The 24717-nt window shown below is 38.3% G+C and overlaps 1 protein-coding gene and 1 non-coding gene across 5 annotated transcripts in view; both read right to left on the bottom strand.

The window, feature by feature from the left end:
- The window catches only part of LOC138703095 (aminopeptidase N-like), a 147038-nt gene that overhangs the window by 27081 nt on the left and 95240 nt on the right, over positions 1 to 24717 (bottom strand). For all 4 annotated transcript variants that reach the window (XM_069830696.1, XM_069830683.1, XM_069830704.1 and 1 more), the window contains exons 5-10: positions 17537 to 17692; positions 15468 to 15794; positions 10914 to 11097; positions 8992 to 9148; positions 6316 to 6397; positions 3642 to 3831 (exon numbers count right to left, since the gene is read on the bottom strand). In XM_069830696.1, coding sequence (XP_069686797.1) covers positions 3642 to 3831; positions 6316 to 6397; positions 8992 to 9148; positions 10914 to 11097; positions 15468 to 15794; positions 17537 to 17692 — 1096 coding nt within the window. The remainder of the gene's footprint in view (positions 1 to 3641; positions 3832 to 6315; positions 6398 to 8991; positions 9149 to 10913; positions 11098 to 15467; positions 15795 to 17536; positions 17693 to 24717) is intronic.
- Positions 21813 to 21884, bottom strand: TRNAY-GUA (transfer RNA tyrosine (anticodon GUA)). The gene has a single exon. It is a non-coding gene; the product is annotated as a tRNA-Tyr (tRNA).

A 24717-nucleotide genomic window follows, 5' to 3' on the forward strand; every position in this document is an offset into this window, starting at 1 on the left:
CTAATTAATGTTTCACATAAATTCATAAAATGACATATAAATGTAACTTACATTAAAAAATTCGAATATTATTTTTTTGTTCATGGAAATCAGTATTTCAAAGTTACATGAATGTTAAAATAGCCTGTATTAGAAATTTATTTAATTCATTCGCTCGTAACAAATGGATTCGTGAAAAGAGATGCCAATCCTATAACGATGAGGGCGAACCCTAGCGCTACGTCCATTTAAAAGAACTATTACGACCACCCACAAGCTGTAGGTGCATTCCCAAGCCACATCAGCTGACTATACTCAAGTTCAACTCCTCTTTCCCATAGACCAGCCGTGCGTCGCCAGCGGCGATCGAGGAATGCTATAAAATGATAATATAATGGAAATCTGACGAAATGATGTTGATGAGTAACGTGAGAAAAAGGGATAAACCGCGAGAAAAATCCCAGCTGCGAACTTGTCCGCAGCAAGTATCACTATGGATTTCTGAGCAGGACTCGAACCCGAACCGTCTAGTATCAAGCCGAAGATCTAGACCACTTGGTTACCGCAGGGACGAAACATGTTTTATTTCCAAATATCTGGTTGTCTCATAAATTTGTTCTTTTCTGCGTTACTTTTCCCCTGAGGGCTCTGCTCACACTCAGCACAGGCACGACAGAGAAGTTGCCGAAAGTCTAGGGTGGGTTATGGAAGTTTCGAAACATGAAACACAAGGAGCGTATTCCGAATCTCAGAGCTGAGCAATCTGATAGCATCACGGAGTTCCGAATTTCACCGATGGAGTCACTGATGCTCCACTGGTGTCGCACTGGTGCCATCAGCTTGCAGAGGTGGTGGCAGTCTCCATCAGCCGTCATCAGTGAATCTGATTGGTTCTTGTATAGGGCGGGAATTAGACGAATAACATCGTGCACTGTTGTGTCATGGCGGTGTGTTCTGCTTTAGTCTGCTGTATTGTTTGTAATGAGCACAACGTAAAAACAATATGTTAATGGCTTATGAGCGAACATGTCAACGAACCAGTTATTACTACCGGTTCAAGAAATAAATTGTTTATGCTCTCTTTTCTTTGAACGAGATGGCAGTACGGAAATTTCGAAAAATTTTGCTAGAGTAGCACAGACAACAACCTATACAGTCGCCATGACAGCCATCGATACTTTCAGCAGTTTTGTTCTTATTTCGCTGCAGCGTGACGTCACTGTTGTCCACAGGTCCGGTGAGATTCGGAATACGCTGAAGGTCATCACACCAGAGAAAGTAAGATAGTACGTCTTATTGTATTCTAAAAAACAAACTTTATTTCCCACAGTATAACCCATTATTAGCAACAACATATTGTCAATTTTCTGGAAGTTTATAAATTCCATTTCTCCAAAACATAGGGATTTTCTTATTGATGAACACTTCCTTGTTGAGCCTGCATTCCTCCAAGAAGTGAGGCTTTACCATTCAGGATATTCTGCAGGGATCGAAATAGATGGTAGTTAGATGGGGCAATGTCTAGAGAATAGAGCGGATGGGGTAACACATCCCAGTCGAAATCCAACAACTTCTGACGGGTCGCCATTGAAGTACGTGATCTGGCGTTGTCGTGATGGAAGACTACTCCTTCAGTTTTTACCAATTCAGATCTTTCCTCTTGAAGGGCTACCTTCAGTCCCTCCAACTGAGAACAGTATTTCTCGGAATTGATGGTCTCACGAGTTGGGAGAAACTCATAGTAAAGTATTCCTTTCCAGTCCCACAAAATGCACAATATAACTTTCCTGGGATGAAGATCTGGTTTAGGAACTGGCATTGGGGGCTCACCTTACGTAGAACATGATTTTCCCTTTCGAATATTGTCTTAAAGTATCCACTTCTCATCGTCTGTCACCAGCCGTTTCAGAAAATCATCATTTTGATTTTGTCGCAATGAGGAATCGCAGATGGAAACGCGCTGAACTAAATTTCGGTCATTTAGTTCCTGCAGAACCCATATATCACAAAGTTTCAAGTAACCAAGCTTCTTTAAGTGCCTGGATACACTAGCACGAGATATATTCAGCTCCTGCGCCATCTCCCGAGTTATCCGTGGATTGCTTGAAATACAATCCTTTATTTTGTCCACGTCTGCAACCACAGGTCGTTCTCTGCGAGGTTTATCTTTTAGGAAGACATTCCCAATTTTAAATCGAGAAAACCACTTTTGAAATACCCGATTCGACACTGAATCTTCTCCATACACAACAAAAATTTTCATTTTGTTTTGTGAGGGGGTTCTACCCTTAGTGTAATAAAACAACATAAGATGTTCGATTAAATAAAATGTGTCTCAATGAAACTTACAGCAGAGTGCGTATAGGGCAGCTTCTGTCTGATGCTTTTCTAATTCACTGCGGACTAAAGCAAGGAGATTCACTTTTTAACTTTACTCTAGAATATGCTATTAGGGAAGTTCAGGATAACAGAGAGGGTTTGGAATTGAACGGGTTACATCAGCTTCTTATCTATGCGGATGACGTGAATACTGTATGTTAGGAGAAAATCCACAAACGATTAGGGAAAACACGGAAATTTTACTTGAAGCAAGTAAAGTGATAGGTTTGGAAGTAAACCCCAAAAAGTCTATATCTCGTGACCAGAATATTGTACGAAATGGAAATATAAAAATTGGAAATTTATCCTTCGAAGAGATTGAAAAATTCAAATATCTTGGAGCAACAGTAACAAATATAAATGACACTCGGGAGGTAATTAAACGTAGAATAAATATGGGAAATGCCTGTTATTATTCGATTGAGAAGTTTTTGTCATCTAGTCTGCTGTCAAAAAATCTGAAAGTTAGAATTTATAAAACAGTTATATTACCGGTTGTTCTGTATGGTTGTGAAACTTGGACTCTTATTTTGAGAGAGGAACAGAGATAAAGGATGTTTGAGAATAAGGTTCTTAGGAAAATATTTGGGGCTAAAACGGATGAAGTTATCCTACTTGAGCATGGAGAAAGTTACACAACGCAGCACTGCATGCATTGTACGCTTCGCCTGACATAATTAGAAACATTAAATCCAGACGTTTGAGAAAGGCAGGGCATGTAGCGCGTATGGGCGAATCCATAAATGCATATAGAGTGTTAGTTGGGAGGCAGGAGGGAAAAAGACCTTTGGGAGGCCGAGACGTAGATGGGAGGATAATATTAAAATGAGTTTGAGGGAGGTAGAGTATGATGATAGAGACTGGATTAATCTTGCACAGGATAGGGACCGATGGCGGGCTTATGTGAGGTCGGCAATGAACCTGCGGGTTCCTTAAAAGCCATTTGTAAGTAAGTAAAGATGCCGATAATGTTCCTTTTTATCTTCCATGTTTCCAAACACCGTTAACAAGTCCACACTGATGCAGCCAAGGTCAGTGACAAACACGAAGTGACATATCCAACAGCGGGTCTGGTTGTTAAATCCTATCTTGCAAAGGTGTTTCAGTAACTTCAATAACTTAGCTGTACAGCGGGTATAGAGTCTTTAGGCTCTTACTGATAGATGATAGCGATGAAACTTACGATAAAAGCGAACGAACTTATGAGAGAAAGAATAAATCAGGTGAAAAACAACCTGCGCATGCACAAATGGTAAGATGCAGATATCACTGGTTAACCAGACCTGGGACAGCGTGGCAGAGCCGTAGTTGTAGTCACGTGTCACAGTGAGCACTGGATAGCCGTCCTGCAGGGTCCACGTGTCCATTATTTCCTTGACTGTCGCGTTGACTGGCAGGAAGGAGTCGGGCGTCTCCCGCGTCTGTTCCGTCAGGGCCTGCCACAAGTCTGACTCTTCAGCATTGTTGTATTTCCTGGGAAGTAAAAAAAAGACGCAATTAAGATATACATAATATCCACACATCATTCGTTTCCTTTTTATTTTCGAGAATTTACAAATATGTAGAATTTTTAATATCGTATATACAATTTTGAAGCAAGAAAAATAAATGTACTCAGATTGGGTCTTTTTTGCTCCTAAGTAATTTATTGGTTAATACGTGTAGGCCTACATAAAGAAGGTAAACTTACGAATTCTAAATGAGGCAGTAGAGCAAGTGGACAACTTCAAACACTTGGGATGTACTATAAGTAGTAACATGAGCTGCTGCCAGGAAGTCAAAAGGAACATAACAATGGCAAAGGAAGTTTTTAATAGAAAAAGGAGATCTTCTGCGGACCTCTGGAATAAGAACTAAGAAAGAGAGTAGTAAAGTGCTTTGTTTAAAGTGTAGCATTGTATGGGGCAGAAACATGGACATTAGGACGAAGTGAAGAGAAACGACTAGAAACATTTACAATCTGAAAATGGAGAAGAATGAAGCATATGAAATGAGAGAATAAGAAACGAAGTTGTGTTTGATAGAGTGAGTGAAGAAAGAATGATGCTGAAACTTATCAGGAAGAGAAAAATGAATTGGTTGGATCACTGGTTGAAAATAAACTGCCTACTGAAGGATGCACTGTAAGGAATGGTGAACGGGATAAGAGTTCAGGACAGAAGAAGATATCAATTATAGACGACATTAAGATATATGGATCATATGCAGAGACTAAGAGGAAGGCAAAAAATACAAAGCACGTCACTGGCCTCTTTCTTAGTTCTTTCTGCAGAGGTCCGTAGAAGTTGCCTCTTTTTCTATTAAAAGCTTCCTTTGCCATTGCTATCCTCCTTTTGACTTCCTGGCAGCAGCACACATTACTGCTTATAGTACACCCCAAATTATTTGAAGCTGTCCACTTTCTCTAATGCCTCATTTAGAATTCGCAAGTTTGCCTTCTTTATTTTTCTTCCTATGACCATGGTCTTTGTCTTATTTGCATTTATCTTCATCCCATATTGCTCACAGCTGTCATTTAGTTCCAATAGCATATCCTTTAGTATGGTCTTCTCTTCTGCTAATATCATCATATCATCAGCAAATATTAGGCACTTTATTCTTCTTCCTTCTACTATCACCCTCCCATTTTCTGAAAACAGTTCTTCACTAAATCCTCCAAGTAGATATTTAACAGGGTAGGTGATAAAGGGCATCCTAGAAGTCCTCCTCTCCCTATTTCACTTCCTTCTGACATTTCTTCTCCTATCCTGACTTTGGCTCGTTGTTTAATTATGGCTTGTTAATCCTTATATCACATTATTTGCAATCTTCACAATACAAAGAAATTTGGTAGGTCTTGTAAACGAGAATTTATTGTCCTCTATTATTATATTTATTATTGTACTTATTACTTATGTTTTATGTTGAAATTACATTCATATTGTGAAAATTAATGTATTTTATTAAACAAAAACGCATTATGGTACAACGAATTTCTTTTCATAATTTGTACTTAAATATTCTATTCAATACCGGCGAAATAAGACACCTAGTTTTCATGTAGGAAAAACGCTATCAACTGCAGAGATTGTCCAATGTTAAAATTCAACGTGGGCTAGAAATGGACAACAAATTTTTTCTGGGGTCTTCTTGAGTTCTTTTATAAGGTTATATCGTGAATCTAGACGCAGGACCCACAGAATTAATTACCTCCTGGAGGAAACCATAGCATTTATCAGCCTCGATCGGATTTGAACCTCAAACTTCTGTCCAACAGCTATCATGGCAACCATTAGACCGTCAACGAACGACTTACGTTTGTCTACTGACAATGTAATGTTCTGTGTTGTTGTAAGTGGAGAACTAGCAGATGCTACGTCACGGGATACCCACCATACTATTGGTCTAATATAATTTCGAGAAGACCTATAAAAAAAAGCTATGAAGGAAACATTCCAAAAGCAACCATCAAGTCGATACCCCGATGAGAAATCTTGAATACTGTAAGTGAAGTTTAAGTACAAAAAAATAAATAGCTGCCCATACGAACTGTAAGAAACAAAGCTCCCAAAATAGCATGAAACTGCATTTGGAACTTCATTCAGTCCTTATCAGTTAGATTCTTTTTCAACCTTCAATATGCAGGATTAGTATTGGCAAATAGTGTAAAACACACTGTTCTTAATAGGCATTGATCTACAGTTTAAATGTAATTCTAAATTTGTCTCTGTTGTATGTAAGGTGTGATGCATCTCGTTTGTCTTCTGTTATTGATAGGTAACTGAGACACAGTTTGATAAGGCTTTCCTTCCTGCATTAGTGATGCTGATGACGTCAATTTCCTCAAAGGAGTATATATTTACTTTGCGAATCTTCATAATCTTTTAATATACTTCTTATAGTAATGACAAAATGAATCAGTGACAAAACAGAAATGATGGTGTCTCTTATTTGCTCTTACATGAAAATTAAACTCACCATTTATTAAGGTACCGCGACAATCCTTTTCTTAAGACATCCTCTGTTAAACTATTGTTCAACATCCGTATAAGTGAAGCACCTGTAAGACAATATAAATAATTTTCTGTTAGTGTACGGGGCCTTGTTTAGTGATTCTATGCAGTAAGATGGAGGAAAGTCTTTCTGGATTATGACCATAAATTAACTCAGTTGTAAAAGTTTCTAGAATGATAAGTGGGTGGATTTGCAGCTCTATAATTCAAAATAAATAGCCCAGGCAGCCCTTTAATGGTCGTCATGCAGGTAGGCTTACGTGGACCAACCCTGAATGCAACTCTGAAACTGGGCGTTCCCAGTAGGCCCTACTTGGTCGTAAGCATTTATTAAGAAGAAATTACCTAGTAATCTCCATTTCCATTTGGCACCATAGAAACAGTTACTGAGATTCTGTGTTTATTTATACATACATAGTTGAAACATACCTGGACATACAGGTAAAAATAATTACCATTTGAATATTCTGATGTATACAGATGATAAAACAATACTATAAATAGAATAATGAACACTAATTACAATATTTGTTTTACTAATGGCGAGTACTTGTAGGCCTATATAAACTTCACCAATTAGGAAGCAGTTTTTTGCACACCAACATTATAAGCATTATTTATTGTTAATAAATATATGCCACGTTATTGTACCTGAGCCGTAATATATTACGTACCATAAAATGTAACTTATGCCATAAAATTAACATTATTAAATTAATTTCCGTGCAATTATATTTGCAGTCATTCTTCATAGACCATGATTTCAAACTAAGCATTATTAGAAATTTCATATATTATTTCTTTATTGGTTAATTTATAATGTTTTCATACAAAATATAGCGTATGAAACACGTTTATAATGCTATAGGTCATTCGTTATCTCGTGAAACCGAATGCATGCGTGCGCCGTAGCATAAAGTAAGAACCTAAGGAAGCTTCTCAGTCCACTTTCTTCTTTCCCTGTCGCGCAGGTAGATTTCACTAGATACCGAATGGCGTATATGCAGTTATTGCATTCATCAAAATTAGGAAACTTGCTTCGCTCATTTACTAAAAGTTGGCTCGTGCAATAAAGTATATTATAAAGCAGTTCCATAATACTGTATAACTTACAACAAACTTTACTATTTTCATTTTCTCGCGGCACATCAGCGCATCATTCGCAGCACACCCTTTGAAAATGGATGGTCTAATACAGGCATGTCAAAACCCTGCACATTGTGCACTGGTCTCTGTGCGATGTGCAGTTCCTATTCCCCTACCTGGTGGGAGTGAATCGGCTTGGAGGGGAACGCGACAGGGCTGTACATTACCTGCAGTAGCAGAGCAGCTTTGGTTTCAGTAACACAGATCAGTACGGGTGTGCTCATTGAGCTGTGATTGTGGATGCGTTATGAAAAATAAAGTGAGGAGTCCACAGATATAACGAAGAAGATAAATCACGAATCATATAACATAACTGTTATGATGTTTTCCTCAGCCAACAGTAATTATTTAAAAATGAAAGGCTTTCATCATATCATGTGGATCTAATAGTGATGTGAGAATTTAAATCAGATTAGTAAAGTTCTCAAAATATGATATTCGCCAGCTCTTATTTCTTAATTAGTACTCTCACGGCAAGACAAACATGACAATGATGTTGTTTTGGAGTCTGTACTAACACAGCCATCAATGGTTAGGCGACTTACAACTTTTATTTGATAAGCTGGTACGTGATGAGAATATTGAGTGAAGAATACATGTGAGGGTCTTGAGGTTGTAAGGGAAGGAAGAAAGCAACTATTGGTAAGGCGGAAAAAGTTTCTGGAAAAATAATATATAATGGCGAATTTTCCATCTCACGTTACTATATTATTTTAATACACTTACGTTAATAAATCTTTAAACTTGACATAAAGAAAATGTCCTCGCTTCACAGCTTGTGAAGTACTCTTTTAACTCAATTCAGTAACGCTCCCAACTTGCTGATACTTGCTTTCAACTTTTTCCAAATAAACTATATATTAATTTAAATTCAAGCTTAATTTATCCAATTTATTAATAATAATGTGAATTTATATTAATATACAGCAAGGAAATGATTCCAGTGTAAAAGTCTCACAATGTCGTATTGCATGTAATTGGGAGTAAAATATTTTCTTTAACATTTGTGCACCAATGGTCCCAACAATGCATGAGGAACAATGAAAGTGTATTACTTTGAAATAATCAGTACTTACTACGTAAAATGAAATACTGTGTTCGTTTTTTATTGTTTCGAAATTACTGCAATATTTATATTTTCTTAAAATACTGTATACAAATCATATAAATAAATGATTCGTTACAAACGACTGCTTTGCGAATTGTAACTGAGTAAATCTATTGTTTCTTATGTTACAATTATTGTCAAATATAGACACTGACAATAATTGTGTTTTTTCTTTCTGCTAAGTATGTTTATAATGTCCAAATGTTAATTTAATTGAACACTAGAAGCGCAGAATAAATTCTTGTACATCCCTCCGACTAAGAACTGGTAAGAGCAACACGTGAATGACGCAATCTGCACAGACCGGCGTTCCGCGCACATACACTGCACTTTCAGTGTCTGATTTCTGACATGCCTGGTCTAATAGATAGTCATAAATCCACTTACCTTTACTATAGGAAATGGAGTCAAAAATTTCGGAGATCTGACTTGGGTTGTCAACTTTGATGGATACGGGGTGAGTGGATTTGAGGCAATCCAGCGCCATTGCGTAGTGCTGTTCGTAGAAGACAAATTTCTCCAACATCTGCCAGGTTGGCTCCACCTGAAAGATGATGTTTTATTTTTTTTAATTCTTAGTAAACCAAGTAGGCCTACAGAAGGAGTTCTACATTAATGCAATATAATACGTACATATATATTTCCAGATATTCGTGAATACGGATATTGCCAATGTTCTTTTTATTGTTTTTTTCACTAGGTTATTTTACGACGCTGTATCAACATCTTATGTTATTTAGCGTCTGAATGAGATGAAGATGATAATACGGTGAAATGAGTCCGGGGTTCAGCACCAATAGTTACCTAGCATTTGTTCATATTGGATTGAGGGAAAACATCGGAAAAAACGTCAACTAGGTAATTTGCCCCAACCAGGATTGGAATCCGGGCCACCTGATTTTGCGGCCAGACGCGCTAACCGTTACTCCATAGGTGTGGACTCTTTTTATTGTGAATTCCGCCTTTCTGTCAGTTGATATTTTCATCAAAATTACTGTATTATAAAGTCTCTTCATGCATGAGTAGTCAAATTAAATAGAACTATTTGAGCCGTTCAGAGCAAAAGTGGTGTAAGTCAAAATTGGGTAATGAGGTTTCAAGTAAAAATTCTGTAAAATACAGCGCAAAGTAGCTATTAATATGGCCTTCTTGCTATCCACTGGCTACTAATAGTTTAAATAAATTGAATGTAAATTGCTATTTTGCGCTGTATTTTACAGAAGTTTATAACGATCGCACTTGTCATCTGATAAAACTTTTGCAATTTTGTATAATGAATTGAAACCACGGTTTTTTTTTGTATTACTGTGTGATGTAGAAATGAAATTGATAATATGAAATATTTTACATATGCGCCCTTGGTTTCAGCCGATGTTGAACGCAGTTTTTCCACATACAAGGTTGTACTATCCGACACTCGGCGGTCATTTTCATTTGAAACTTTGAAAATGAATGTTGTTGTTTATTGCAGCAGGAACCGAAACCAGGCAAACAACATGCAAGAAAAGTAAGGTACGAAATTGATGTGATAAATAAATTAATGTAACGGTTAAATATTAAGAAAGAAAAATTGTACGCCATACACGTCTTCGGCTTTCTAAACTGTAATGCAAAACTCTAAATATAAAAAAAAACATTTTTTCAAACTTATGTTTTACCACATTTGTGTCAATTTAAGTATGATTTCTCAACCTCACCAACATTTTGGACCTTTCCGATATTAGGCCTTATTATACAATAATTGTGTTGTCTTTATTTTATAATACGCAATAATCATATACAAAACACGGAACGTGCTTGCTTAGGTGTGTCAAATTCGCTTCCGCTGCCTGTAGGCTACTTGAAACACGTAGACTACATTCTGTCCGGGGCGTCGTATGTTCACTTCAGACTAATACAAATACGCCGATGTCACGGCCCTATTCATGACTAACTACGTGTGCCCGAGCTTACGGATTCGATCCCAGCCTAGGTCGATAGCATTTAAATGTGATTAAATGCGACAGGCTCATGTCAGTAGATTTACTGGCATATAAAAGAACTGCGGGACAAAATTCCGGCACACCGGCGACGCTGTATAACTTCGGCAGTTGCAAGTCATTAAATAAAACATAATTTACAATTTTTACACTTTCATTAATGCTAATAGCTTTTTATAACACCAGTAATACAGTATGTTCAGTGGAGAAGAATGTGTAATTTATATTGCACTGTTTAAAAACTAAACGGTATTTCCCTACTTTATTTGTGCCTTGTGACGTTACCGTAGCAGTGTTACACTGTTGCAGTCACTGGTATACTATACTCACGTGGTTAGCGCCTACGTACTCCATGTATGTAGCAAAGCCCTCGTTGAGCCAAAGGTCGTTCCACCATTTCATGGTAACCAGATTACCGAACCACTGGTGCGCTAGTTCGTGTGCCACCACAGTGGACACCCTGTCCTTGTTCGACATAGAAGAACTCTTTGGGTCGTACAAGAGACTGGACTCTCTGCAACATTGCGTGAAAACAAAACCAGCTCTTTACATCTGTCATCTGCAATATTTAAAAAAAGGCTGGGGTGAACCCTTATTGGTAGTACGGGTTTCCAAATCTGATAATGGGGCTCCGGTCCCTGAGCTTATCAGATATTCGTCTAAGAATGAGATCTGGATCTGTCAGGGCTAAGGAATGATGGTCCACCTGTCAGCATCGGATTCACGAATGCCATCCAAGTCACCTGACGGACTTAAACAGCATCGCATATATATATATATATATATATATATATATATATATATATATATATATATATAAGGTGTAGAGTGTGTCAAAACAAGTCTAAGTACAAGATTCCGTTAAGGTCCGGACCTCGAAAAGCCAAGCCAAGTAAAAATATTCATGCATGCCGTTCAAGTAAGATTCCGAGGTTTCCTCCTCGATGAAGTGAGTCTGATCATATTGGAATCTTAATTCTAACATTAGTGTTGCCGTCACAAAATCAAATTTAAAAAATAACAGGAATTCAGTATTTAACCATAATTAGTCAGTCTTAATGCTGTTTACAAGTGTAGCTTAGGTTCGAATTGTGGGAACAACGTCGAACATAACGTTTGAAATTGCTCGGGATTTATTTAAGACATTCGGGAATCAGTCCATCCATATGTATTCGGTATGATTCACACTTTCAAACGTGACTCCCATGCAACGTAAAAATGTGTTCGCTTTATCCATTGCTTACACTGCAGTAGATACTTTTATTTATTTATTTATTTATTTATTTATTTATTTATTTATTTATTTATTTATTTATTTATTTATTTATTTATTTATTTATTTATTTATTTATTTATTTATTTATTTATTTATTTATTTATTTATTTGTTTGTTTGTTTGTTTGTTTGTTTGTTTGTTTGTTTGTTTTGTCTGTCTGTCTGTCTGTTTTGTTTGTTTGTTTTTCGTTCTTTATTGATTTGCTTCTTTGTTTTTTATTTGTTTGTTTCTTTGTTTTTTTGACTGATTGCTTGTTTCATTCATCGCTTGTTTCTTTCATCGGTTATTTGATTATTATTTGTTTGTGTATTTATTTATTTATTTACTTATTTATTTATTTTTCTTTTTTTATTGATTTGCTTCTTTGTTTCTTTGTTTTTTTTTTACTTATTGCTTTTTTAATTTATCGCTTGTTTGTTTCATCGGTTATTTGATTATTATTTTGTTTGTGTATTTATTTATTTGTTTATTTATGTAATTATTTATTTATTTACTTATTTACTTGTTTGTTTGTTTATTTGTTTATTTACTCTTACGTATTTTTTTCTGTTTTTAGTTTCGTTGTTGAATGATTGGAAGGCAGAAAATAGGAAATTCAACACTGCATGGACAAAATAAACTGTAGACAATTTCGAAGTCTCGTTAAAAATATATTAAAAGTTTTAACATCTTTCGCGTACACTCCATGCCGCATAGTTAACTTGCGCATTACTATCGAAAGAACTCTTAAGCACACAAGCGTAACCCCCGAAGTGAACATGCATTAGCGTCGTGTATGCAGGTGGTAATTTATTAACAGAGATAATCCATCATTTAACTTTGACTATGAAGAACACCGTACGAGCTGTGGATGCGGCAGCGCTGATATCTTAGTTCTTACTTGGAGAAAGCAGCACGTAGAGAGTCTGAATATTTTAGATACCTAACGTCCTATTTTTTAATATTCCTCATATTCCTTAACGAACTGCGAATGAGCAACTGCTAATTCCTTAATGCTCTACTAAAATCAGAACTTAACATCAATACCAAGAAGTGTGAAAGTCTGTTTGCTTGACGATTATTTGGTTTGTTTATCAAAACATATATAGTCGCGTCGCTGTTATTTCCGGCGTGACTCCTCCTCATGTCGTAGCTCCTATGATAATAAACCAAACACACTGTAATTGAGAAAATAATAATTCAACGTCCTCTTGTGCTTTCTGCGAACGCCAACGAAAGAGCCAAAATGGCGGGCGATTATATTAAGTATTTATCGAGCCTTAGGAAGTGCATAACGTCATCAGCAGCGAATCACAAGACGCACACGTTTAAATGTAGTCGACCTGCAACGTGATTGGCTTCCGGAAATAAGAGCGACGGGACTATAATATGATCAATACCTTCTGTAGAGTCAAAGATTCTAATATACGTGGTGTAAGGTGTATACGCTCAAATATTTTGATATTTGCTTAAGAAAAATGCATATAAAATAACACCCTATTTTACTTTCTCCCTTGTGTTAACAGTTTTTCCATAATTGTCTCACGTACATGGTCTGATGTTTTATGAATAATCGTACTATGAAACGGTGTCAGTTTAAACTACATTCATGTCTTTCCATAATATGTACTCCACCATAAATATTCTATCGCAGCCAGTTAAAGGTTGTTGAACTTTTAGGAAGCTCACTCGCCAATATTTAACGTGATGGAAGAACTCACTCATTCTGAATTAACCGACATTCATTTAATGTACAGATCAACAGGAGAATATACAAATGTAGCAAGATAGCTTCATAGCCTATACAATGATCGGAGTTCAAATAGACGAATTTTCATTGCTGTGCACCAGAAATTCCGACCGGAATTCAAAATCCCTTCGCCCTCGAGTATTAATGAACCTGAAATGTGGTATCTTTTATGTTTAAATATAACTATCCTTATATAAGAAGAAACATACAGGCTAGTAATAGCACAGTCTAGTATATACAGTGACTAAGCTTGAGTTGTTGATGGTACTAGGAACAATAGACTGTGCAGGTACTAGTATTTCGCATTGTCTGTAATGAGGCGATAGTAGCGGTCCTAGTGGTTAGCAACTATCTGTGGATACATATTTACTACGTATTGAATTTCGTGACTGTATATACTAGACTAGGGTAATAGGTAGTATGGAGGAAGGTCAGTTGGTGAGAAGAACCAAAAAGAGATCTACACTTGTTAGAGAGAGGAAAATGAAGGTCCCCAAACAGATAGTCGGGGAGTGGATGCACATATTCAGAGAGAAAAGGATGAATTCCTAAATAATAATAATGCTAATAATAATAATAATAATAATAATAATGACAATAATAATGACATGGAAGATGTGATTAGAGTTTTTCCACCTAACTGTCTTTCGTCATAGACATAAGAGTCGTTTTCGACATGTCGTCTATCTGGGTACATTTATATCTTATGAACTATTGGACGAATTTTGTTCATATTCAATATGCACGAGTAAGTTCAATCGAAAATAATTAAAATAATTAATCAATAGTTATTCATTTGAAAGAAAATATAAAAAAATGGCGATCTACTCGAAAATAGGTCTATAATGATATAACATATTTAGTTCTTATAAAAGATGAAATGTTATAAACAGTATGTCCAATGAAACTTTTTTGTATAAAAAAATATTATTATTTGCACAAATTACACTTCTAATCGAAAAACCCATTACATACCTGTGTCACTGCAAAGAAAACAAATAGTGTCACGAATAAAAGATCACCTTCTATATTTTCCACCACCACAATGTGAAATCTTACAAAAAGTGTGTCAATATTATTTAGCGAGCCGTCCTGTAGATAGTTGATTAGTAGAAACTCACAGACATACGAATTAGAGATGAACAAAACTAACTGCCGCTCTCGCTCGCTGTGTTCGTGCATTTGTCTTTCGAGTTTCGTCTCGTTATTATCGTTCGCTTCGAGTCTCGCTCATCATTCTCGAAATAGCATTTGGTCGGCGTGGAAAGATTTCGTAACTTTGAATAACATGCATCATTGGAATAAATAACATTATGAATGTTTAAATGAAACAAAAAGACAAAACAGAACAGTTATCAAAATGTTCTGGTTCTATTATATTATATTACCTATGGTTATATAAATATAAAAAAAAACAATTCTCAAATAAATTTGCATTTCTAAGAAACATAAAACATAACGTTCATATCTTTTTACTTGAGATTGCACACTTGATCTTAAATATATGAAACGAAAATTCCTAGCCTTTTAATAAGGACCTAATAATTAAATAAAGACTGGGGAACGGATTATTATACACTGAAAGGTAGAGATGATGTTTCAAATAGGCTACTTGTTTGTTTATACATATATAACAGTTGCTAAAGTAGATAAAATTTCAGTCAGGTATAAACAACTATGGGATTCAAGGCTGCTTGACTTCGGGACTTCGGGAGTGATTAATATCGAGTCTTTACGTCAAGGACGCGACGTAATACATTGTCGTGCGGGTTTTCGGCTTTGCGGGCGCTGTTAGTCTCGCTTTCTCGATCGTTGTTCATAGTTAATACGAATAACTACATTATGAGGATTGTTTCTGTAATATTAATAACAACCTCACCTGTAGGTGATGAGTCCCCAGTTCTCCATGGCGCCTGCAGCGAAGTCGGGTATAGCGGCCATGTGCATCTTGGGCAGTGGATAGGGGATCCCGAAGTAGTCCTCGTAGTACTGGAGGACTCGAGGGCCGATGGTGGCAGCGTACGTGGCGTGCTCTGCCAGCTGCTTACGTGCGAACACCTTGAACTCGGGGACGGACTTGTTGCCGGGCGTGGAGGGCGAGTCCGTGGGTACGAAGTCGGAGGGCGCTACGATGAACGCCACCAGGTACGTGGACATGACGGGCGTCACCTCGTAGTGATCCCAAACCCTCCCCGCCTGTCCGTCCCTGAAACACACTCGCAGTGTCAGCTCCATTAAATCCAATACGACACAGCTCTCAATGGAAGGCCGCGGTTTAGGAACGTGATATTTTAATTATACATGTACAGGGACATCATTTTATTGTTGCTTCAATTTTTATTGTACCTGAGTTTCTGAATGTACTTCACTCCCACCCCTTCTATTAATAAAGCTCAACCGTCCTCCACACAGATCCAAGACCGCACATACAGTCATAGTAGCCTTACGGTCATAGTAAACAGTACGTTTCAAAAATATGTTCGCGTTTTCCAGTGACGAAAGAGCTTTCAATATTGAATCATTTTCGCACAGGTACGTCGTATCCCGGTTTCCCCCACCAGCTTTTATTCGCCAGCTAGTGGCTGGGCTGTCTTAGCTCTTTTCTGAGAACATTAATTTCTGTTAGGAATTGGACGTCTACGTAATATTATAAAACTGTTTAAAATAACTTAAATAAAAGGGCCTCGTTAAGTAATTAACTGTCACGTGATTTCCCCCCTTTCTACGATCCTACGACATAACCACTTGGACGGACAGTAGATAGTATGTCTGAGTAATTTTATCTTTTCGGATCGGGCGGAAGTGAAGATTGAATTTACAGTACGTAAGGTACTCTTTTATAGAGTAGATACAGAATTATTTCAACATGAGTTACTAATACGAAGGACGAAACTGGTAATTGAGATTAGGTACAATAGTCTATAGTGCGATAATATGCACATTAGAACTGAAGCCTGTATCGAAATGAACGGCCACCATTTTAAAAAATGTGTTTAAATATCCATATTATGATTATTTTTCAATTTAACTTCACTCTCTATATTGTACGCTAATGTGCTGTAGACAGTATAATATAAACTACATAATGAATAAGTCCACATGGACAGCTCAGTTCATGAGTGAAAACACTCATTGTTAATACTGTACTGTATTTTGATTAAACAAAAACCTAATGAAAATTATGAAACTCAAAATCGCGATATTTCCTAGTTTACGTAAATGGATGAACTACTTTTCTTCCCTCCTATACCTAGTAAAGTGATTTGCTTGTACATTACGCCAGTATCATCGAACTCCAGTCGTGGAAGGGGGTAGCAAACGGCGTTGATCCAAAGGTATAGCCAGGTTAATATTAAAAATGTTAGTAAAAATAAAATGATGTCCCTGTACATGGTTGTACAGCTTGAAGAGGGATTGCATAATATATCAATACAAGCAAAACGGCCTGTCATTTTCTATATAAATATCGTATTTTGTTTATTGCTCATATGTTTCTGACTATGCATCAATTGGAGAGATTATAACAATAGTAGTTGTAACTGAATGATTTGAGTTACTGACTAGTGCCAGAATATGTGAGATTCTTAAGAAAACTGACAATTTTATCATTTCCTTTCTTAATTTGGACGGGTAAATGATGTTTTAACTGCTTATATCTAGTAACTTTTTACATAAATAATTTGTGTTATATTTCTTAGCACCTATAACAAGCTCTCTGCGTCGAAGAGGACTCTTCGAGCGGTTAGGCCAAGAGTCGGGTCGCCGCTTTGCGGTTTCTCTACAATCAAGTCACCCAGGATTTCATGTAAAATATTATAATCTACGTGTGATGGTGGTGGTGGTGGTGGTGGTGGTGGTGGTGGCGGCGGCGGCGGCGGCGGCGGTGGTGGTGGTGGTGGTGGTGGTGGTGGTAACAATTTAAAATAGCTGGTTTAATGAGGTACTTACACAGGCTGACTAGCTCTGAGCAGCATGTTGGAAATTGTGGTCATGTTAGCATTGCGAGAGATGCTAATCTCGAAGCGTGCCTTCATGCTGGGCTCGTCGAAGCAGGGAAATGCTTCCCTAGCGTGGGGCGCTTCGAACTGTGTTGTGGCCATCCACCTAAGAGAACACAATTTCTGTTAAGTCTGCTTAAGTGATTTATGAGACAAAACTCATCTTTAACAATTGACAGCCACTTCTTTCGGAAAACTGAGGAAGAGATTACTGAAGTGCTTTGTGTGGAGTATAGCATTGTATGGGGCAGAAATATGGACATTACAACGAAGTGAAGAGAAGCGAATAGAAGCATTTGAAATGTGGATATGGAGAAGGATGGAGCGTGTGAAATGGACAGAGAGAATAAGAAACGAAGTTGTGTTGGAAAGAGTGGATGAAGAAAGCATGATGCTGAAACTGATCAGTAAGAGGAAAAGGAATTGGCTGGGTCACTGGTTGAGAAGAAACTGCTCACTGATGGATGCACTGGAAGGAATGGTGAACGGGAGAAGAGTTCGTGGCAGAAGAAGATATCAGATGATAGACTGCATTAAGATATATGGATCATATGCGGAGACAAGGAGGAAGGCAGAAAATAGGAAAGACTGGAGAATGCTGGGATTGCAGTGAAATACCTTCCCTGGGCAGAACACTATGAATGAATGCATCCTCTGATTAAGATTCTGGCTGATACGCACATCTATTATCAGGCAATACATCTCACTTGACGATATGTGTCGGAGGAAGAACAATTGTGAAGTGAAATGCAGCTGAAGTGTGACTAGTGTAATATGAGCGCCACTTCCTCGATCGACCGACGATCCACTCATTGACAACATCACTCCGCTAGACATATCATTGGAACTAAGATACATAAAAAACTCTTCCCCCGGACCAGACCAAATCACTTACAACATGCTACGCCAACTGCCTCCCAAAGCACTAAATTATCTTGCAGAACTTTACACAGGATCACTCAGACTAGGACACACACCAAAGCGCTGGAAACACTCTCACATTCTTCTCTTTCCTAAACCAGGCAAAGACGCGTCTGACCCACAAAACTACCGACCGATCAGTTTGACATCAACATTAGCCAAATTAATGGAGAAAGTTCTCGTGTCACGACTACACGTCTATATGCGCAACCGCAATCTACTCCCGACCACTCAAGCCGGATTCCGACCGGGAGCGCAGCTACACGACCAGCTGATACGAGTGCTCACTTCTATTGAAGAGGCTTATACACGCAGACACTACAGCATCCTTATTGCCTTAGACGCCAAGAGAGCCTTTGACACAGTTTGGATAGACGCCCTAAAATATAAACTCACATCCTTAAACCTGCCACACGAAATCACACGTTGGCTCTCCAGCTTCATATCGAACCGAACAGGACAGGTGAGACTCGGAAGGAACGAACTTTCTCGGACCTTCCGAATAGAAGATGGGGTCCCCCAAGGCAGTGTCATATCTCCCACTCTGTATAACATCTATGTGGCAGATATTCCCCTACCTAATAACCCGCTAGTAGGACTGGCACAATATGCAGACGACGTCGCATATTGGGCAACACACCCCCGACTCCCCTCCGCTAGGAAGTTACTAAACGCAACACTCAGGCAGTATCTAAATTGGACCAACACGTGGCGGATCACAGTCAACACAGACAAAACACAGATATGCGTCTTCCGCCCAAAACTCCGGACTCGGGTCCTCCAGAACAACCCAATCACAATAGCCAACACTCAACAACTTCCACTCCAGCGGAATCTCACATATCTAGGAATATCCCTCACCTCCAAACTCTCCTGGACCGAAGTAGCTAAAGAAACCTGGAGGAAATATAATGCAGCCACCAGAGCAATAAGCTACCTAAGTGGCATCAATCGACCCGGTTGTATAACCGAAACACTCTTCCACCTATACAAAGCATTGGTTAGATCCCTATGCATATATCCCTCCATTTTCCTCGCACAAGCCCCTCCAACGACCCAATTGAAATTTGAAGCACGCGAAAGAAGAATTCTCCGCCAAATCTTCCACCTGCACAGACGCACCAGAAATAACACAGTTTACACTACCACAAAAACAAAGCCACTCTTCACACACCTAAACAACATAAACAGGAAATACACACATTCGGCAGTAAATCGCGTATATACACAACACATCTTCGCAAATCCCCCGAACACAAACAACAGAACAACACTGGAGAAACTCCTCTACAACTACCACCAGCCCCCACCACCAAACTAAAACACACAAACAAAACCACAAACACGTGTTGGAAATTTGAATACTGTCTGAGAGGACACACGACAGCAACAGAGAGGCCGATGAATAAAATAACACCACACCATGAAAGTCTCCATAACGATTCAGACGCTTCTGCCACCGGAAGGGGAAACTCAAAAATGTATGTATGTATGCACAGTGTTCTGCCCAAGAGCAGGTCTTTAACTGCAAACCCAGCATTTCCCTTTCTTGCATTCCTCTTAATCTCCCCATATAATACTTTAATGCTGTCTATCAACTGATATCTTTTACCCCGAACTCTTGTCCCGTTCACCATTCCTTAAGCATTCCAAATTAACAAATTAGGCCTACACCAAAATAATTAAAACAAAAAAAAATAAAGTAAAAAATAAAATAAAATAAATAAAAAGCCAATCACCGCACTCACACACCTACTGGCACTTAAGCCAGAAATAGTGTATAAGTATGTAAATATATATTTATTGTTATTTATGTACAATGGCTGGAGAGGGCGTCCTGCGCGTATAAGATCCTAAAACGGCCTCTGGCTCAAAGCCAGTAAAGTCAATAAACATCAACATCAACAGCTAGTCGGCGATGTATGCAATGGAGGGGGCCACCCTACCCTAGTATCTCCTGGCCTAGTTGCCTCATAAGTGGTGTCTTCTTGGTATCACTTGTGAGTTTTAGACCTGTCTTCTGACAGTTGACTAAACAATAAAACAATAACTCATCCCCCACCAAACCACCACTGAGGCAGATGATGGTACTACTGTTCCCTTGGAAGCTTCTCATCAGCTTACGTCAATATGTGGCGTACACCATCGATTTTTTGATTAAAAGATTCTTCAATTGTGAAAAACGTTTCAGCCCAGAAGAGGATTTTTCTTAGACTACTGTCGGATAATGTTGCATTAGGCGTTTTTCTTTAGTTCCTTGTGGTCTTCATTTGTGTAGTGTAGTGTAGCTCCGTTGGTAAGCTTTCAGTCCTAAGTCACTTGTGAGTACACGGACATAAATAGTTGATTTTAGATGTTCAATTTTAAAGGCATGTTGGGTCCGATAAGTATAATATAAGTAGGCCTATCAAATATGTTAGGTTTGTTAAAGTCAAATTACTTATCAACAGTACACACGTTGAACCATTACAATATTACATGAAATGGTATATAAAAGTTTTTGACAAACGTTTTCGCCATAGCCATCGCATCTTCAGGTCATATTAAAAAAGAACACAATAACACATGATGAACACTTAAAAATATTCAGATTAAAACAATCTTTGAAAGTTTAAAAACTGGTGTGGTAGGCAGTTAGAACATATGCCATTGAAAATTATTATATGTATCATGAAATTAACACCATGAAGAACATAGCATAGGCAATTAACACTGTACTAATTGATAAGTGTACAAAGAAGTAGAGTAAAAGCATAACAATCTTCAAATACAGGCAGATGCAGTTCCCAAAATAACGAGACATGTTACAGGATGTAGAACGCTCGTGCTGATGTTTTATGGGCGTATGAAATCAAAGTCCTGTAAAAGTATAATGCTACATGTAATAATTTTAATTGCATATGTTCTAACTTCCTACCACACCAGTTTTTAAACTTTCAACGATTGTTTTAACCTGAATATTTTTAAGTGTCCATCATGTGTTATTGTGTTCTTTTTTAATATGACCTGAAGATGCGATGGCTATGGCGAAAACGTTTGTCAAAAACTTTTATATACCATTTCATGTAATATTGTAATGGTTCAACGTGTGTACTGTTGATAAGTAATTTGACTGTAATAAACCTAACATATTTGATATTTAGATGTTCAGTTCTCGATATACTACCGAGTGCATCCTTACAGAACTTCGATGAACCCACAATGCCATATATATTATTATAATGTACCGAAGTACATATGATATTTCCATCCAGATATTCTGCGTCATCATACGATGAAAGAGTAATGGAACGGAGAAAAATTCTCTCCGGCGCCGGGATTTGAACCCGGGTTTTCAGCTCTACATGCTGACGCTTTATCCACTAAGCCACACCGGATTCCACTCTGGCGTCGGAAGAATCGTCTCAGTTTTAAGTTCCAACTCTTGGGTTCCCTCTAGTGGCCGCCCTCTGCACTACGTCATAGATATCTATGAACCTAGGACCGAAGTCCACACATGTGCTGAGGTGCACTCGTAATGAGTGACTAGTTGGCCGTGATCCGACGGAATAACCGCCGTCTTAAATGACGTAGTGATTTTCATCGTATGATGACGCAGAATATCTGCATGGAAATATCACATGTACTTCGGTACATTATAATAATATATATGATATGCGTAAATCACTACGTGATTTAAGACGGCGCTTATTCCGTCGGATCACGGCCAACTAGTCACTCATTACGAATGCACCTCAGCACATGTGTGGACTTCGGTCCTAGGTTCATAGATATCTATGACGTAGTGCAGAGGGCAGCCACTAGAGGGAACCCAAGAGTTGGAACTTAAAACTGAGACGATTCTTCCGACGCCGGGGTGGAATCCGGTGTGGCTTAGTGGATAAAGCGTCAGCACGTAGAGCTGAAAACCGGGGTTAAAATCCCGGCGCCGGAGAGAATTTTTCTCCGTTCCATTACTCTTTCATCCCATAATACCATTCTCACTGTCTAGTGGCCATTATAACTGGAGAACTTCAAAACTTTTGTCATAGCCTACTCATAATTTTTGTAATGGTATCTCCGGTACGACTAATAGATACAAAGTTACACAATCATACAACTATTTTACCTCTGTGGTGCTGTTACTATCTGTAGAATATAATACATTCATTATGTAAATGATGAAGAAAACAATGGGGAATTGCTCAGACGAAGTGTAGCGTGGACATTTTCGATTATTATGCAAATCTGGCTTTCAGGTAAATCTTCCTGTAAAGCAGACTTGAATAATTTCAAGGGAAAAATTGTTCCGGGGCCGGGTATCCATTCCGGAACCTCTGAACGTACGAGCGCTCTGCTAATGAGCTATCCAGAGTCGGTAGAGCGCTGGTACGTTCAGCCAGAGGTCTCGGGATGGATACCCGGCCCCAGAATAATTTTTTCCATTGAAATTATTCAAGTCTGCTTCACAGGAAGCATTACCTGAAAGCAATATTTGCATAATATATACGTTACTGCAGGTACGTTAACAGAAAACCTCAATTCCAAGTCATACAGAGTTTATGTGCACTCGATGTGGGTTTCTGGCGTCTCGTCAGTCCACTCGAGGTGTGTGTATATAAAGGAAAAATTGAGACAGTGTCGGGTGAAGTTTCCGGATAGCTCAGTCGGTAGAGCGCCGGTGCATTCAGCCAGAGGTCCCAGGATCGATACTCGCCCCCGGAACAATTTTTCCCTTGAAATTATTTTCGATTACTGTAATGAAAACCGTAATCACAGTTTTCCAAAGATTAGCTATATCTTCTTCTTTTACAAGTGAATTTTTAAGATGCTGTATCAAATACTAGGTCCACCGCTGTGGAGTAACGGTTAGCATGTCTGACCGTGGAACGAGCGGGCCAGGGTTCAAATTCCTTTTGGGATGAGTTACCTGGTTAAGGTTTTTTCGGGCTAAAACCTCACCCCATTAAGAGTAAATGCTGGACAACTTTCGGCGCTGAACCCTGAACTCATTTCGCTGACATTATCACTTTAATCTCATTCGGACGCTACATAACCATAGCAATTGATAAAGCGTCGTAAAACAACCAATTTAAAAAATCAAATAGGCCTACTAGGTTATTTAACGTTGATAGAAGTAGTGAGGTATTATTTGGCGAGATGATGCCAATAATTCGCCATGTTATTACCTGACTTTAGTCTTACAATTGTGGAAACCTCGGAAAAACCAATCATATAATCAGCCCAACCGGGAATCGAATTTGTGCCCGAGTGCAGCTCCGGATGAGGAGTCCAACGAGTTATCGTCTGAGTTACGCCAGTAACTTCTTTAAGTGAAAAAATTGAGATGAAAACTGTTCCAGTCAAGCAGGAACCCCTTTCCACAGAATTTTTTTGCCCACTTAAAAATGAAGATGGAACCAGACTTCGAAATGTTATGATGTCCTTTTTTCGTTACAGCAGTGGACAAAGTCCAAGCTACACCCTTCTAAAGAAAATCATCCATTTATCTAGATTTTATTGTTAAGAATACTTTATTTGTTTAAAGTAATTCTCATTTACTGAAGTTCTCTATCTTCTCTAATACCAACCTTAGGTATTAAGAACGCAATAACGAGTGACTAGAGTCGACGGCAATTCGGAAGGCGGTAGTCTGCTATCGTTTGCGTCAAGAGAGACAGAGATAGCAAGGCAGCGTACAACATTGCCACATCGTACTTCACGCGCACGTGCAATACAAATAGCACAGAGGAGAATTTAAATACTCAAAAGACAATAATGATCTTAGCCGTTGATTACTATAAGCATGACACCAACAAACCCTTTCCTTCACTAACAATATTCTTTGCACGGTTTTCAATCCCACACCACATGCTTCTGCAGTCGTTTCTTGCACGTTGGCAACGTTGCAGCCAGCATCAAGATGGCCGGCAGCGTTCTGCTAGTCAACGTTTTTAAAATAATTATACACCTTAAACATTATTTTTCGCTCCTGCCTGTGCAATACTCTTCTTTTTACAGTCTCTTCTCTCATTTATTTATCTTACACACACGCAGTAAATGTTAATTTTACTTATCTAATGTATTGAAACACTCACACGTGAACAAACGAACTCGGTATGTACTTGTTACAGACTGATTCCGATTGGTTCTACTGTACACGTTTGTGACGTCACATACCAGAAATGCTACGGCGCATATAGCAGCCGACCGCCTTCCAAACTGCCGTCT

The sequence above is a fragment of the Periplaneta americana genome, chromosome 1 (genome assembly GCF_040183065.1).
Source record: "Periplaneta americana isolate PAMFEO1 chromosome 1, P.americana_PAMFEO1_priV1, whole genome shotgun sequence".
NCBI classification, from domain to species: Eukaryota; Metazoa; Arthropoda; class Insecta; order Blattodea; family Blattidae; genus Periplaneta; species Periplaneta americana.